The sequence below is a fragment of the Brachyhypopomus gauderio genome, unplaced genomic scaffold, assembly GCF_052324685.1.
Source record: "Brachyhypopomus gauderio isolate BG-103 unplaced genomic scaffold, BGAUD_0.2 sc43, whole genome shotgun sequence".
NCBI classification, from domain to species: Eukaryota; Metazoa; Chordata; class Actinopteri; order Gymnotiformes; family Hypopomidae; genus Brachyhypopomus; species Brachyhypopomus gauderio.
In genome coordinates, this window is record NW_027506869.1 from 2,252,158 (window position 1) to 2,269,419 (window position 17,262).

Sequence of the window (17,262 nt, forward strand, 5' to 3'; positions counted from 1 at the left end):
TCGCGACAGAGAGAAGACGGAGGCTGATGGGTTGCGAACTAATTGTGCTGCCTGGCGTTTGAAGAGACGCGCTTAACCGGGAAATACGACTGGTTGCACTCGGGGGCGAGGACTTCCCAAACCAAGCCGGGTCAGTTGATCCTTAGTTAGACTTTTTATGGAGATATACTCCCGTGATGATAACCTGGGGTTAGGTTTTAATGTGTGTTTCTCATAGCGGATTTCCCAGATGTTTAGTCTCCGTGTCTAATTTTATTTTATAAATGCAGAGTGACTGCTAGTGTTAACTATGATTCTATGCATCTCCCAGGCGTCTTATAGCTGTGTAGGAAGGCTGAGCTAGGGCTAGGCAACACATATTATATGATAGTGTGCTCCATATTCAGTGGGTGTGGTGTTGTGTAAGTGGGTGGTTGATCGTAAAGTGGGGGGTTACTTTGTGGTGGTCATTAAAATGACGTGCAGTGTTGATGTGTGGATTATGCATTGAAGTGTGTGTGTGTGTGTGTTACATAGATTCTTAGCCCAAATAGATCCTTAGCAGTCATCCGATAGTGGGTAAGACAACCGGGGATGTGATGGAACTTTTTACTGTGGTATTATAATAAACTGTGTATTTTTATAGTATTAAGGTCCCTTTGAATTATTGTTGAATTATCCTGGCCAGACCTTCCTGGCTTATCAAAGGTGGTGGCAGCGGTTAAACAATTAGATAATTGATACACAGGCAAAACCATTACAGGTGTTCTTTTGGTTTATCTCCTTTGTTTGTTTGGCTTCTTTTCTGCCTTTGTAATGTCTAAATCTATTATGTGTATGAATTGTTTGCCTTTCATTGATGGTTCAGGCTTTCTGACCTTGGACTTTGTATGAGACTATGAGACTGGATATGTGTGTCATAAAGCTCTTCTCAATGTTTGTGTTCGCCCACTATTCCCACAATGCCGCTATTGTTACGTTTGGTCATGGACCGTAACCAAAAGTGTTCTGGAGGTATTCTAAAGTTTTTCTAAGGTTTTGCAAACTTCACTTTAAATTTAAATATGCAGTAAGGGTTTTGAAATCGTCTCTAGCTTCATAAACAGCAGTATAAATTTATTCAGCCCTCAGTGTTTCGCAACCAGTGCTGGGACAACAGATTCAGAACACACAGGTGTCACAAAAGATTTCCAAAGTTTTAAAAGTTAATTAAAAGACAATTAATTAAATACAGAAGAAATAAGTTGTGTCTTATGACATGGCTAAGAATAGTAAAACATATGTATGAGTGGTATTCTCCTTATCAGGAGAGGAGGTACGATGTACTGGATGTAGGAGTAACGGAAAAGTATGAGAGAGAGAGAGAGAGAGAGGAAGAGAAGTTCTAACTGAGGGTCAGACACACAGATAAGGGAATGAACTGAATGTCAGAGTGTTCTGATTGAGGGTCACAGATAGTGAATCACAAATTTCCTTACATCGTACACAGCATCTGTGGTGCTGAGGAGGCCAATGAAATCTTTATCGATTTACATACCAGTGCAACTGGATCTCATACTGGACATACTGGGCAATAATTCGCCACGTAGATTAACAAGCAACAGGTGGTCTAATACTCAGAGGAAGAGGATCGGTGTCTGCGTGGTTGAGCATGCTGGTAGTTGGAGTCCTCTGGGTCATGAAGCGTGACAGTACTGTCAGCTGAATTCCCAAAGGGTGAAGGTTCGGATAATTTCTCCCTCTACCTTGAACAAGAGCCGACATGGAGCTGGCGGAGAGAAAGGGAACAAAAAGAGTATTTGTATTCCATGGAGCGTAAGGAAATGAAGAATACCAGGAGCCACCTGCAAGATTAGGATGCAACACAAGCAACAACCACACACACACACACACACACACACACACACACACACACACATGCACACAAGCACACACTCACACACAGGAACAGGGAACTAAGCAGGTGCGGATAGTGTGCAAGGTCAATGCATTGAATACTGAAAAACACAAAGCTGTAAAGCTGAGGCACATTGTCCCACTACACAGGCAAACACAAACAATCCCAAATAAGGGGTGAAAGAATATCAACGGGGTGGAGGGTACGGCAACAAGTGGCTCATGGGATATAAGTGCAGAAATACTGCAGTCATGGTCTGGTGGTAGGGAACTGGTCTTGTTACCGGAGGGTCGTGGGTTCAATTCCCAGACCTGAGGCCATGACTGAGGTGCCCTTGAGCAAGGCACCTAACCCCAACTGCTCCCCGGGCACCGGGCTAGGGCTGCCCACTGCTCTGGGCACGTGTGATCCACCGCCCCCTAGTAATCACTAGTGTGCAGGGCCGGCCCTTCCATTAGGCGATGTAGGCAAATGCTAGGGGCGCCGGCTGTCCAGGGGGGCGCTCGCGTGCATGCGTTATTTATTTTATTTATTTATTTTTTACAAATGAACAATTCATAAATATGAAAACAAGCAAAGTCCACATAATCACATCTTCATTGTTTAATAATATTAGTCAAATTAATAATTATAATAGCACACAATACCCATCACCCGCGCTGATTTTACTGTTGTTTTCGTTCTAAAATAGAAAAATATTTATCAAAAACATAAAGCTTTGCAGTGTCTGTGTGAGTGTAAAAACCAGATGATTGATGATGCAGGGGGCGCCAACCAAAATCTCGCCTAGGGCACCACATTGGTCAGGGCCGGCTCTGCTAGTGTGTGTGTTCTAACTGCACAGATGGGTAAATGGGGAGGACAAATTTCGATTGCGGTGAAAAGTCACAATTGACAAATATGGCACATTTCACATATAACCCACTGTTTTAGTTTTAGAATTCATATCTTACTACCTGCTTGCTAGGGGAACACAGTGCGCTGTGCTGTAAGGTCTCCAGATATCTTTGCTTGAGAATAAAACTTTGGTGATTTGCAAGAACGACTCTGATTGGTTGTCTCTTTACACATCAACGAGCATGCAAGTGTGTAGCACTTCAACACCACTGAAGACAAAGTCTGCAGATGAGGTGATCGTCTGCAATGTGAAATGTTTTCACTAATTTGAAGCACAAAAGAAGACCCTGTCAGAACAAGAGAGAGAGTTTTGACTGTTTTTGACTGGCTGACAGACTTTCTGTGTCAAAAAAGTCTATTGTATATAAAACAATGACGTAGACAATTATTTCAGTGTATTTATTGTGCTGTTAAATGCTCTTTATATTAACAGATTACAGGAGAGTCTGTGACGAGCTCATAAAAGGTCTACACTCCCCTTCTTACCCTGAGATGAGTGGCTTAGTGGATGAGATGAACAGAACAATTCAGAGGTTAGAGGTAAAAATAGTACCTTTCTTGTTTTTGTTATACTTAGGATGAATACCTGGATGCAGTCATGTTCAGGCTGCAGACCAAAAAACAAATAACAGAATTCTGTGTTTATATTTATACGAATTTTAGGGTTAGGGATAGGTATTGGCCAAGAGATCCTTGTTTCTCAAAATAATCATAGTGTTAAGATTTACATTTTATGGCATTTGGCAGATGCCCTTATCCAGAGCGACTTACATTTTTATCCAAGTGAACAATTGAGGGTCAAGGACCTTACTCAGGTGGCACCTCAGTCATGGCCTCAGGTCTGGGAATCAAACCCACAACCCTCCAGTCACAAGACCAGTTCCCTAACCGCCAGGCCACGACTGCAAAGAAGCAAACAAGCAAAGAAAGAAAGAAAGAAAGAGAAAGAAAGAAAAAAAGAAAGAAAGAAAGAAAGAGAGAGAGAGAGAGAGAGAGAGAGAGAGAGAGAGAGAGAGAGAGAGACTAATGATAGGGTGTGTTTATATTTATACGAATGATAGGGTTAGGAATAGGTATTGGCCAAGAGATCCCTGTTTCTCAAAATAATCATTTAATAATCAAGAGATCCCTGTTTCTCAAAATAATCAGAAACCCAGTCCAGAATAGTCTTTCATACCAGCAAGGGCGTAGGAGTTTGACATGGGGGCGGGGGGGGGCATGTTTGCTATCAAATCAAAGCCCGCCCTATCCTCTAAAATATTACTATAAACTGATTCCACTGTAGGTAAGGTAGTTAATCACTGTACATTACATTTACATTTACATTTACGGCATTTAGCAGACGCTCTTATCCAGAGCGACTTACAAAGTGCTTTGCTTCTGATCACAGAATACATCCTAGGAAATAGTACAGATAGGCCAGAATTCAAGTTATCATTAAGTCAGACTACTACTAAACTACAGGAGTCAATATCATTACCTAGTGTTTTTCTAGTTAGGCATTTGCCAAGAAGCACAAATAACCATAGACAGACATACAATTTAAGAACACGGCAAGTGATATCAGCTGAGTTAGTGCTCTGGTAAGAACTCAACAAACAAACTGTATGTATACAACAGGTTTGATTTATTCTTCTTCTTATTATTATTATGTCTAAACTCTGTTGAATATTTACACAATCTCCACTCTTTAAAAAAAAATTCAGGAGCGTTGTGTCCTGTGATTTTATTTTTTTCTTTGGTGGCATGCTGAAATGAAATGACAAAACATGTATGTTAAGGTTTCCTGACTAGACAAGACTAACATTAATGTTAGACAGTAAGGCTGTGTCCCAAACAACACACTCTGGAACATTACATATTGCACTATTGAAAGCACCTCAAACGATGGTATCCTTTTATTTATTCGTTTGTTTATTTGTTTTTTTTATTATATTTAATTTTTTTACACATTCAGTGTAGTAGCACTCTGCAGTTTGGGACGTGGCCAGAGAGTAATGGAACTTTACGTTTCAGAGAGCTTTCTGACAAGCGTTAATATAAAGGTTAGCTAACCCAAACCATCCTAGTCTGTTACCATAACAGCACATTACAATACAGCTGTTTTGGGTGGGACAAATCTATCCGTTTCTGATATTGGGTGGGACACGTGCCTGATAGTAATTTGATAGGGACGGCGCCCCAGCGCCCCCTACTGAGGCGCCCCTGTTAAAATGTATTCTTACTTATTATTCATTAAAAGAAATGCGTTCATGCGAAAGAATAACGTGTCAAAGCGTACGTCATCAGGATGGCACATCTTTCGATATCTTAGCTTTGAAAGTGAGTGTGAGTGTGTGTCACAAGAACATTATTAATTTTCCACATTTTAACCAAGATTATAATGATGAAGGTTAACAATTGTTTACATGGCATCAATAAGATAATGTACTTACTTGTATTAAAGATTTTGTTGTCTGAAATGTATGTTCTTTATTAAAATAATATAAGTTTTAAGCTAGTTAATTAGTTCCACATAATTTCAGTTTGATATATGCAAAATTAGGAAACGTATTAATACGTTTCAATCTCAATCTCAGCATTAAACACATGGGAAACCCAAAACATGAGTACATGGAATGAGGAAACAGACTGATGAAGGGCAGGAATGATAACACTGTCGCTCAAAATCACTCTACAGGTACAACGTTTGGACCAATTCATGTTGTCTCTATGAGTGTCATGAATGTAATACCAGTGTACCCAGAATTACGAGGGAATGCATTTCTCTGCATTTCTTCTTATTTATTTATAAAAATGTATATGCACGTCAGTTAGAAAATACTGAATTATAATACTACTACTACTAATAATAATAATATGATATAATAAGCATTAAACATAACAAGATGCTATGGAAGCCCATTCCCGCTGATTGAAGAAAAAAAGCCCACATAGTATCTCATAATTATGACTTAGTAGGCCTATCTCATTATTATGACTTGGTATCTCATAATAATGAATTACAATCTCATAATTATGACTTAGTATCTCAGAATTATGACTTAATAACTCATAATTATGAGCTTGCATTTAATCTCGTTATTATGAGATACTAAGTCATAATTATGAGATTCTGAGTCGTTATTATGAGATATTTGGTCATAATTATAAGATACAATATGGACTTTTTTCTTCAAGCGGCGGGAATGGGCTTTCATAGGATGCACGTCAGTCATCGTTTTCCTAACAGGCTGAAACAGGCGTGGGTGCTGAACTCAACTCAACATCGGCCCTCACCTATACTGACATTCCTGAGCTTTTGAGTAGACGGGGCAGCTCCAGACAAACAAAAAATATCAAACGTTCTGGGAGGTTGGAAATTTTTTTTTAGAGCTGTAGGCCTACATTTTTTTCCACTGAGTTCAGAGGGAAGTGTCAGTGTTTATCAGAAACCAGTTGTTGTAATAACAAATGTAGTCTTTTTAAATTTTATTTTTATTTTTTACTAATTTAGTAATTTTGATGAAGTTTGGTAATTTAATACTTGTCTTTTTGGCATTTCATAACGATATCATATTTCGATACTGTCTTGATATTAGATCAGTCCACCGGTTAAACAGTGAATTGTACTAAAAAGGGGTCACGGCAGTTGGTTATAAACAGTTGTAGTAAAACGCCATTGCGGTTGACTTATTCACCTTTAAACAGTATGAACATCCACTCTTTGTAGACTATGACTCAAAAATGAATTGAACTAGAGCGGTTGGGAAAAGGTACAAACGATGGATCATTTCCCGTCTTAACCCGCAGTTTGCAGGACATGGAATTCCTGATGCTTTCGCTCACACGGCTGAGTACAGACTGAAAAAGGTGGATCAGTACCTCTCACTACTGGACCTGAGAAATACACCGAGAAATACACCAACACAACACAACAAGACGAAAACAAGACTATCGACTTCATCTCAGCTTTTGAGACCTCACGCAGTGACCAGCTCAGTGAAGACCAAGGCAGAGAAAGCAAAACCAATATTTGGATCCAAGTTCTAAAGTGCTTCGCAAGCTTCAGACAGAGGACCACAGGGCCAAGCCTTTAATATTATGGGGCCCAGACAGAGGACCACAGGGCCAAGCCTTTAATATGGGGCTCTTCAGAATATCAAGCACAAAATATCAAGCATTCGAGCAGTCAAGAACACACAGAGACTGATTGAGGAGTTAAATGTGGTCTTGTGTACTGTCAGGATGGACTGTTCCGACTTGAGTTCACATATTAGTTCAAAGTGAGTTGAAAACAAACAAACAAACAAACAAAAAGGCAGCACGAGTTTCTGAACTGCGGTAAAGTTGGTTTCACGTTTGCATATTCAGAATTCGTTCTTCAATAGCTTTAAGACAGTTATAACAAAAGTGCCAAAATATGAAAATTCTAATTTCTGGCAACATAAACAACCACCAACAACTCTGTTTACATCAGGAATATGCGCATTTTAATTGTAGATAACATGTTATTTTAAATGTACTGCTGTCACCTCTGCAACGTCTAAGGCACCATCTACAAATTACCTTAACACGGTTAACACGGAAGCAAGTGGCGGTCTTAAAGGTTTCAGAGCACTGCGCACTGTTTTTTTTTCTTTCTATAATTTCAATAGCTTTTCAATGGTCCACCATAAGACCACCAAACAAGTTGTATTACATAAAGGGCATCCTAAACAACAACCTACAACTAAGATATGGGTATTTCTATCTCTTACCTATTTGTGGTGGTGAGTTTTTATCTTAATTTCAATAGCTTTAAAACGGTCCATCATAAGACCATAAAACAACTTGTTATATATTAAGGGCATCCTAAGCAACAACCTACAACTCAGATATGGGTATTTCTATCTCTTACCTATTTGTGGTGGTGAGTTTCTGTCTAATAATTTCAATAGCTTTTAAACGGTCCATCAGAACAGCGCCAAACAAGTTGTATTACATTAAGTCCATGATGACCAGCAACCTACAACTTGGATATGGGTATTTCTACCTCTTACCTAATAGTGGTGGTGAGGTTTTATCTAATTATTTCAATAGCTTTTCATAATATTCTGATTTTATGAACAGCACCTGCAAATACCCATGTCTGAGTTGTAGGTTGTTGCCCTTTGTGTAATACAACTTGTTTAGTGCTCTTTTGATGGACTACTTAAAAGCTATTGAAATGATAAGATAAAAACTCACAACCACAAATAGACAAGAGGTAGAAATAACCATATTTGAGTTGTACGTTGTTGTATAAGATTCCCTTAATATATAACAACTTGTTTTATGGTCTTATGATGGACCGTTTAAAAGTTATTGAATTTATAAGATAAAAACTCACCACCACAAATAGGTAAGAGGTAGAAATATCCATATGGGAGTTGTAGGTTGTTGCTTAAGATGCCCTTAATATATAACAAGTGGTTTTATGATCTTATGATGGACCGTTTTAAAGCTATTGAAATTATAAGATAAAAACTCACCACCACAAATAGGTAAGAGATAGAAATACCCATATCTTAGTTGTAGGTTGTTATTTAGGGTGCACTTTGTGTAATACAACTTGTTTGGTGCTCTTATGATGGACCGTTTAAAAGCTATTGAAATTATAAGATTAAAACTCACCACCACAAATAGACAAGAGGTAGAAATACACATATAAGGGTTGTAGGTTTTTGATTAGGATGCCCTTAATATATGAGAACTAGTTTTTTGGTCTCATGATGGTCTGTTTAAAAGCTATTGAAATTCTTTGATTAAAACTCACCACCACAAATAGATAAGAGGTAGAAATACCCATATCTGTGTTGTAGGTCACTGGTCATCATGTACTTAATATAATACAACTTGTTTGGTACTCTTAAGATGGATGGTTTAAAAGCTATTAAAATTCTTTAATTAAAACTCACCACCACAAATAGGTAAGAGGTAGAAATACCCATATCTGTGTTGTAGGTTGTTGTTCAGAATGCACTTTATGTAATACAACTTGACTGGTGCTCTTATGATGCACCGTTTAAAAGCTATCGAAATTATAAGATAAAAACTCACCATCACAAATAGGTAAGAGATAGAAATACCAATATCTGAGTTATAGGTTGTTGTTTAGGATGCCCTTGTAAAAGCTATTGAAATTGACCATGTAAAAGCTATTGAAATTATAAGAGTAAAACTCACTACCCCAAATATGTAAGAGATAGAAATATCCATATCTGAGTTGTACAGTTGTATGTTGTTGTATAGGATGTACTTAATGTAATACAACTTGTTTGGTGCTCTTATGATGGACCATTTAAAAGCTATTGAAATTATTAGACAGAAACCTACCACCACAAATAGATAAGAGCTAGAAATATCCATATCTGAGTTGTAGGTTGTTGTTTAGAATGCACTTTATGTAATACAACTTGACTGGTGCTCTTATGATGCACCGTGTAAAAGCTATTAAAATAAGATAAAAACTCACCACCACAAATAGACAAGAGGTAGAAATACACATATAAGCATTGTAGGTTGTTGTTTAGGATGCCCTTAATATATTAGAACTTGTTTGGTGGTCTTATGATGGACTATTTAAAAGCTATTGAAATAATAAGACAAGAATGGACTACAACAAATAGATAACAGCTATGAATACCCAACTCTGATGTATAGATTGTTATTTAGGAGATTATTGAAAAAAAAAACAGTGTGCGCAGTGCTCTGGGGCCTTTAATACCTCCACTTGCATCCGTGTTAACCGTGTTAATGTAATTTGTAGACGGTGCCTTAGACGTTGTAGCGGTCACAAGATTACATTTTAAATAAAATGTTGTCTACAACTTAAAATATGTATATTACTGGCGTAAACAAAGTTGTAGGTATTTGTTTTGTTTGCCAGAAATAAGAATTTGCACATTTTGGCACTTTTGCTGATACTGTCTTAAAATTATTGAAGAAAGAATTCCGAATATGCGAATATGCGAACGTGAAACCAACTTTACCGCAGTAGTGTACTGCTGAGTGTAGACGTGATCTGTGATGGTTTATTTAGCAGACTTGCATCGGCTGTGTTCACATAAGATGACATTGTACTTTCTCTTTAGTTTCATTATTAATTCTTGTGAAGAAGCGGAGCAGTCCGCCAGTTAAACAGAAAACACTTCAAAAGTGTCCCGGCGGCTGGCTATAAAAACTGTAGTAAAACGTCATTGCGGTTGATAAACGGCATGTTTCTGTGACCCTCTGGTAAAACCAATAGCGAAACAGATACAGTCAGAGCCAAAGCTGTGAAAAGTATTTCCTTAATTAACAAGTCACCTAGCAAATTGGATCCTTGTGTCGTTTATGTATTTGTGCTCTGTAAACCACTGGTACTCACGATCGGTGCGCGTACGCCCTCTAGTGGCACGCGAAATCTCCGCAATATTAAAATTATATAAAATTAAAATATAGCCGCAGGCGGCGATTACGGGTTCAAGTACGTACATGCGACCCAGGGGGCACGTAGGAAATGAGGAGTAGGTTTGAGCAAATGATTTACCTTTGATCAAAACGCACGAAGTATACTTTTTAATGCCAGAGTCCAGTTAACAGACCGACAGACTAAACTGTAGTGGCAAAATGATTCAGATCAACTAAATCACACGATGAGGTACGTGTGTGTGTGTGTTAGTCAGGGTAGTATTTATGTAAACCATATAGATAGGCAGAGTGTATTCAAATTTCACATTTTTTGATAATGATTGAGGTATAGGTTCTGCTGAATTGACAAACAGGTTTGATGAAAATTGACTGAAAACCTAGGACTAGTAAATGTGAGATGGAATCAATAATATATTGAAAAAGATGCAGTTTGTGAGTTTGTATTGAATAGAATGGGTAAAATTCAACACAACATAGATATGAACAAAGGTAAATATCTGAATGAAGAACATGGATGCTCGGGTGGTTCAACAAGAAGAACTCAAGGACGGATTTGAACCGCAGATATCAGCACTTCTATTCACTTGGTTAACACACTGAGCTAATTAAGTTTCCCCATTAGTCTAATGTCCCCCCGTATTCTAATGTCAATGTCCAGTTCGTGTCCTCTAGAATTCACATTGGAGAGAGAAAATTTGCAGCTGTCCTCAGAATGTGATTTGGCATACGATTGCTGTCTTTGGTCAAAATAAAAGAAAGTTTCAACCATTTGAGTGAGAGATTCTGTGTGATTGATCGTTGTGTTGCAGTCAAAGAATGTGAAAAAGTGATTTATAGAAAAAAGAAAAAGAAAGTAAAGACACAAAGTTTAGTTTCATACTGTGGTGATTAATATAAGACCAAACTTTATGTGAATGCTTCAAAATCCAATTTTTCTCTGTAGGGTAAAGCACTGCATGGTCCATAAAGGACATACCACAGTATTTCAAAGGTTGTTCGGAGTCATAGTTTATTTTCACCAGTGGCTGGTGAATTACGATTTTACGTTTACAAACTTAAATTGCACGAAGTTTTCAGTAAAACAAGTTTCAATGTCCGTGCAGTTGAATTTACGGACTGTCTCCTTAGATATTTATAAAACATTCAACATCTTCACCCCCCCTTAAAAGTCCCATTGGTGTGATCCTCCCTGCACGCTGGATCTGACCACGTGCTGTTGTTTTCTGCTGTAGTGTGTTATAACTGCTGCTCGCCGGCTTAGCATTAAAAGACAAGTGGTGAAAATTCTACGATAGGTACCAAATCCTACAGAGGTGTCTCGGATTTGGCCAAATTAAAGTGTAGATAGTTCTGTACTGCCGAGAAGAAGACGAAAGACCCAAACGGGCTTGTCTTGGCAGGCTGCGGGAGATCCGCTCAGGGTGTCGGTGGTACCGGCTGGTGAAGGTAACATGTCCGTAACCTTTTATTTTCAGTTTATATAACACATGACAAATTATACTCCCGTTGAAGCCAACTACATATGTTGCAAACATTTGGACACGATCTGCAACATCGCAGGAAATAATAATAAATTGTTTTGCCACGTCACATACCAGCCGGTGACTTCACATAACTGTTGTTACAATCTGTTTGTTTTTTTTTCCCAAAATACTGCGTGTCTGTACATTTAAGGTAGGGCGCCTGTAACCAGAGGGTGATTATTTATTTACTGATTTATTTTGTTAACTGTACGTCGTCATGGTCATCTTGAGTTTTGGTGTTTTAACTCGGGCGTCACTGCTCCGGATGCTGAAGGCACTGCAACCCGGTTACGACCAAGATTCACTTTATGTCGACGGCAACAAAAATGAAGTCTCATGTTGCATGTTCATATAGATAACTAATGTGCACGGGTTTGTTTTCCACTGTTAGAACGGCGCTGTAACTACATAAAATATAACGATTAAGTTCTATTGCGCCAGTCAGAAGGCTAAGGGTTTGCTGTCATTTCGGAGGCCATCTTCTGTATAGAGTCTAGCAACATGTAACCACAGGTGAAGTGCTCAGATTTAAAAAGTAAAAGTCCCTGGACTTTGGTCAGACCACATGGATTTTGCTCAGATTAGCTGTCCACGTCGAGATCAGCAGGGAACTGTCATGTCAGCCATTGTACAGGTTGTCCTTACACACCCTCTTGTTCCTGGGGCCAAACATGTCATCTTTGTCCTGTGCATCCACACTTCAGCTCCTTCGGCGTCTTGACGCGCAGACCCTCGTGCGTCCTCTGCGTTGACCGTCAAGTGGCGTCACCATGCGACGCTGTCAGAACTGTGGCGGGACGGACGTGGACGTGGACCAGGCGCGCGGCGATGCCGTGTGTATGGGCTGCGGCTCCGTGCTGGAGGACAACATCATCGTGTCGGAGGTGACCTTCGTGGAGAACAGTGGTGGTGCCTCCTCTGCTGTGGGCCAGTTTGTGTCCGCTGAAAGTGAGTTCTCCATCACCTGCGCTGACCTCCACACCACCACAGTGGTAGGACAGCCCACAGGTTCAGGTTCAAGCTGGAGTTTATTTGCCCACACATACGTGTGTGTGTGTGTGTGTGTGTGTGTGTGTGTGTGTGTTTGTGGCCAACTGTTGTGGTTCTTAGCATTTCCCACTCAGCTTTTTTGCAGTCTTGAACACGTCAGAAAGTCGTTTCAATATACCCTAACATTATGTTAACAAAAAGGCTGAATTGTTAATTCCTGTTCATTGAAAAGCCTCAATGTTCATTCATGTGTATCAAAGATCCCTGCTATAATCTCTTGAGCTTCACATGTCACTCGTTCACACACTGCTAGCGCACGAGGACGTGCTGAGGACACTATTGAGCTGAACAGCTCACGTTTGGTGAACACTTCTCTTCTGTGCACACCCTGGAGTCCTGAGGCAGAGGGCCCGAATACCATTCGATTCAACACCTTTGGTTTGATCACCTAGCTTTAACAAGATGTCAGTGTTTAAGTGTTGCGTAGGTGTTTTCATTGCAGTGAGACATTTAGTTGTTCTCGCACCTTGTTTTCGTGCAGCGTAAGCGATTACCCACAATTCTCATGTCCCAGATGCCGGTGTGGTTTGGAAGGCATTTGTGGAGTGGGAATTTAACGGTGCGGGTTTGGAATGAATAAAACACTTTAAAGAAAGTTTCATTTCTGTCAGCACAAAAATGTGTAGCATTTATGCAGTTCTTCTCATGGTTGTTTCTTGTCAAACATTTTCTCATTATGCGTAGTGTCGGCAGCCATTTGTGTGTGCTGGAAGTGTCTCTGCCCAGATGAGTGGAATTTTGTCCTCAGATAGCTTAATGCAAACAGGTAGAAATGGTCATGAAAAACTTACTATTTACTGTTCTAAATAACTTTAAAGTTCACTAAGGTTAGAAATATTTAAACTGCTAATGGACCTAGTAGCTTGTATCTAAACGCAGCCCTGTTCTGAGAAATACGGGTTTGGACACCATCTCCTTTGCATTTACTGACATACAACCCTGCAAAAGAAAGTTGAAATGTTTATTTGGAGATGTGCCAATAATGGCGAGCCAACAATAAAACTAGTTTGTGCAATTGCAGTACAGTCCTTGACCAGCAGATGGTGCACGTTCTTAAAAAAAAAAAGCCACTACAGAAGACAAACGTTAACTCCTAAACCGCATTGCTGCTCTGTGGTCTTGTTCTGCAGGTCAAGGCGTTGTTCCTTCTCTGGGAGGTAACTACACTGGGATGGGAAAAGAGTCCAGAGCCCAGACATTACTGAACGGTGAGTGTGCAGTGAACAGAACATCTGAACATCTCAAGTTTACATCATCTATTGGATCCATAACGGTGTCACAAGTCTCCAAAATGGTTCCCAAGACATTCAAATATTCCATGTAATTTACATTCACATTTATGGTGTTTACATAATATTTACAATTTACATTTATGGCAGACACTCTTATCTAGAACCACTTGCAAAAGTCCTGAGTATCTACAGAGAAATGTATCCTCCACTAGTACAAATAAGGTCCTTAATTCAGAACACAAGAACAAGGAGTCGGTGCTGAAACCTCGATTGTGAGATACAGATCAGTACGATGCTATAAAATGCTGGATAATTCAAGACCTTTACTGGACAGTTGGTGAAGAAACGACACACGGGCACCTGTAGCCCATCCTGTAAGTGTGAGATCAGGGAACGTGATGTAGTGCCTGCTGTCGCCTGCCGTTAACATGTGGGCCGTCAGGTCGGGCGGCGTGGAGCAGCACGTCCCGCACCCTGTCCTGTTTACCGTTATGCGGGATGTTGGTGCGGAGGAGTCGAGCAGGTGGATCTGACCACAGGAGCCCCGCGCAGGTGGGAAACGGCTCTGTGAAGTGATCGCCATAGGGACCAGGGTTGTTATCACCTAGCAACCTGCAACACGGGCTCAGTTTAAGCTCTGTGCCACTGCGCACCCCCCCCCCCCCCCCCCCCACACACACACACACACACACACACACACACACGCACACATATACTCACACACGCTCCGTACTTATGTAGCCACTCACATCCATAATGTCTAAGCTGCTTAAACCAACAGCTGTTGAAAAAATATGAAAGCCCCCCCCCCCCTCCTCCCACCATCAGTAGTCCTGAGATTGTACCTGGTTATACAGAATAACCATAATATATTCTCTGTCTTTCTAAACCAAAGAGACAAATCTATCAGCCCAAAATCTGACCTACAGTTCCCATCTTCTGTGTCCCGTAAAGTTTGGGTAAACACCCAGTTAAGTTCAGTAAGCACCCCCCCCCCCCCCCCCATACGATTTGTCATTACAGAAATTATGAAGGCTTTATATTGGGTGGAGGTCTGTTGAGTCATAGCAAAGAAGACTTGAGAGGGTTGTAGTGACGTGGATTGGAAAGGTGTGTGTGTGTTTGTGTGTTTGGGTGGGGGGTGCACATGTACACTGAGGGTAACTATAGTGTTTCTGAAGGAAAGAATGCTCATGCAGTTATGAAAGACTAGTCAGTTAGGTTTCTGAGCCGTGTGAGTGTGTGTCTGTGTTTGGAGGGCAGGAGCATATGGAAGAATTCTTTATTGCCTGTGTGCGAGCGCCTGACTGTATGTGTGTGTGAGATATTAAGTGAGTACAGTGTGTCTGCAGTATGTATTGAGATTTGTTGTGTGCGTGTGGGTATGTGAGTTGTAAGAACAAGACGTCTTTGTGAGGTTCAGAATTAATGCCCAGGGTTTTGTGTAAATACCCCAGGGTTTGGGATAATTACCCGGGGGTTCTTTCCACCTCTCACTACTCCATATGGACTCTGATAACAGAACAGCCAAGTAGTATGTTTAGATGCCTTATGGCCTCCCTGTAGGTTTCGTGCACAGACCCAATATGTCCCTAACTAGTCCAGATATCAGAACTCTGTTGCTACCAGAGTAACTGGTATTAGATTAGTAAGTAACGTCTCCTTTAATTATAACCCAGATCAAGACGTTTTTCAGATCCTTTATGTCCTTCAGCTGGCCGGCACAGCCCACCGTGTTGTAGAGGACGGTTCTGTTGCAAACCGGAGAGCAGACACACAGCTGGTAAAAGCTCTGACCCATTCTGAAGGAATTAATGCCCATCTGTGGAACCCACCGAGCTTGGTCTGTTTAAACCCTCAGAGTCCAGGAAACCGCAGCCAGAATCGGTGCTCTTTACGGTGACCACACACACGCACTCGCACACAAACACACACTGTCCACATGAGTCTAGATGCCTTTCGAAGCTCCATTGAATATCTGCTGTAGGTTCACATCTCCGCAGGTACAACCTCTGGCAGGCGCTACTTTTCCGTCGGCCCGCGGCGTCTAACGTCTGTTTGTTTGTTGTTGTTTTTGTTTAGCCAAGCGGGAGATAACCCACCTGGGCCGGCAGCTGCAGCTGAACCAGCACTGCTTGGACACGGCCTTAAACTTCTACAAGATGGCGCTGAGCAAGAGGCTAACGCGCGGCCGACGCTCCGCACACGTCCTGGCCGCCTGCCTCTACCTGGTGTGCCGCACGGAGGGCACGCCGCGTATCCTTTACCCGGGTGGAGGAGGGTGGAGGAGTGGGGGTGGGGGTGGGGTCGTGTGGGGCATGAGTAGACACCACGTACTTCAAGGGTGGTGAGGGTGAGGGAGAGAGACCGAGTGACTGTAGGAGAGGGAGGTGTGTGTGTGAGAAAGGTGAGAGTATGGAGTTTGGGCATCTATGTATGTCTGGATTATGTATTATGTGGGTGGATGGACTGGGGGACTTTCAGGTCTGTCTGAGCAGGGCAAGCGTCGATGTGATTGGTTGACACGTCGTTGCAGCGTCGATGTGATTGGGAAAGATTGCATCCAGGCGCTCTGCTCTAAGGAAGATGCACACGCCTACTGTACCCAGATCTCCCAACCTGTCCAGCCCCATCTGTGCCCCTCAATGGGAGACGTCTTCTTTAGAGGGAAATGGGCCCACACACAGGCACACACACACAGGCACACACACAGCTCGCTAGAAAGGCTTAGTTAGTGAGGGATAGATGAGTCATGGAGAATGCTTGTGAATGAGACACGGCGCGTGTGTGGTTGCGTGTGTGTGAGTCTTACAGGAGGCAAGATGTGAATCGTTTATTCAAAAATTGCATAAATGACAAAAATGTTTAGATTAGTTTAAGTCCACAGTGAAATTGTTGCCATAGTTACCTTAATGAAGCAAGTCAGGAGAGTAAAACAGTGGCTATCCAAGAAAATGTGTTTTGTGTTTGTCTTGTAATTCTGTCCACCACTCACATGCCCCCTCATGTTCTCCTGTTGCACTGCTGAAGGTGTGTGTGTGCACATGTGGGTGCATGCATGCATGCATGAGTGTGTGTGTGTGTGTGTGTGTGTGTGTGTGTGTGTGTGTGTGTGTGTGTGTGTGTGTGTGTGTGTGTGTGTGTGTGTGTGTGTGTGCTTGCGTGTAAAAACTGCTTCCAGCTAAGCTTTCTTGCCAACGAAATATCATTTAATCTCTCCTTGCAGCGTGTGCATCGTGTGTGTGTGTGTGTGTGTGTGTGTGTGTGTGTG

General features: G+C 41.2%; 1 protein-coding gene across 2 annotated transcripts in view; it reads left to right on the forward strand.

The window, feature by feature from the left end:
- The first annotated feature begins 3,206 nt into the window (after positions 1 to 3,206).
- The window catches only part of LOC143485974 (transcription factor IIIB 90 kDa subunit-like), a 35,490-nt gene continuing 21,434 nt past the window's right edge, over positions 3,207 to 17,262 (forward strand). Inside the window, exons 1-4 of one of the 2 annotated variants that reach the window (XM_076985729.1) lie at positions 3,207 to 3,313; positions 12,414 to 12,657; positions 13,890 to 13,967; positions 16,074 to 16,247. In XM_076985729.1, the coding sequence (XP_076841844.1) occupies positions 12,480 to 12,657; positions 13,890 to 13,967; positions 16,074 to 16,247 (430 nt within the window). In that variant the 5' untranslated portion in view covers positions 3,207 to 3,313; positions 12,414 to 12,479. Of the gene's footprint in view, positions 3,314 to 11,372; positions 11,633 to 12,413; positions 12,658 to 13,889; positions 13,968 to 16,073; positions 16,248 to 17,262 lie in introns of those variants that run through there. The other variant, XM_076985728.1, reaches the window with a different exon arrangement.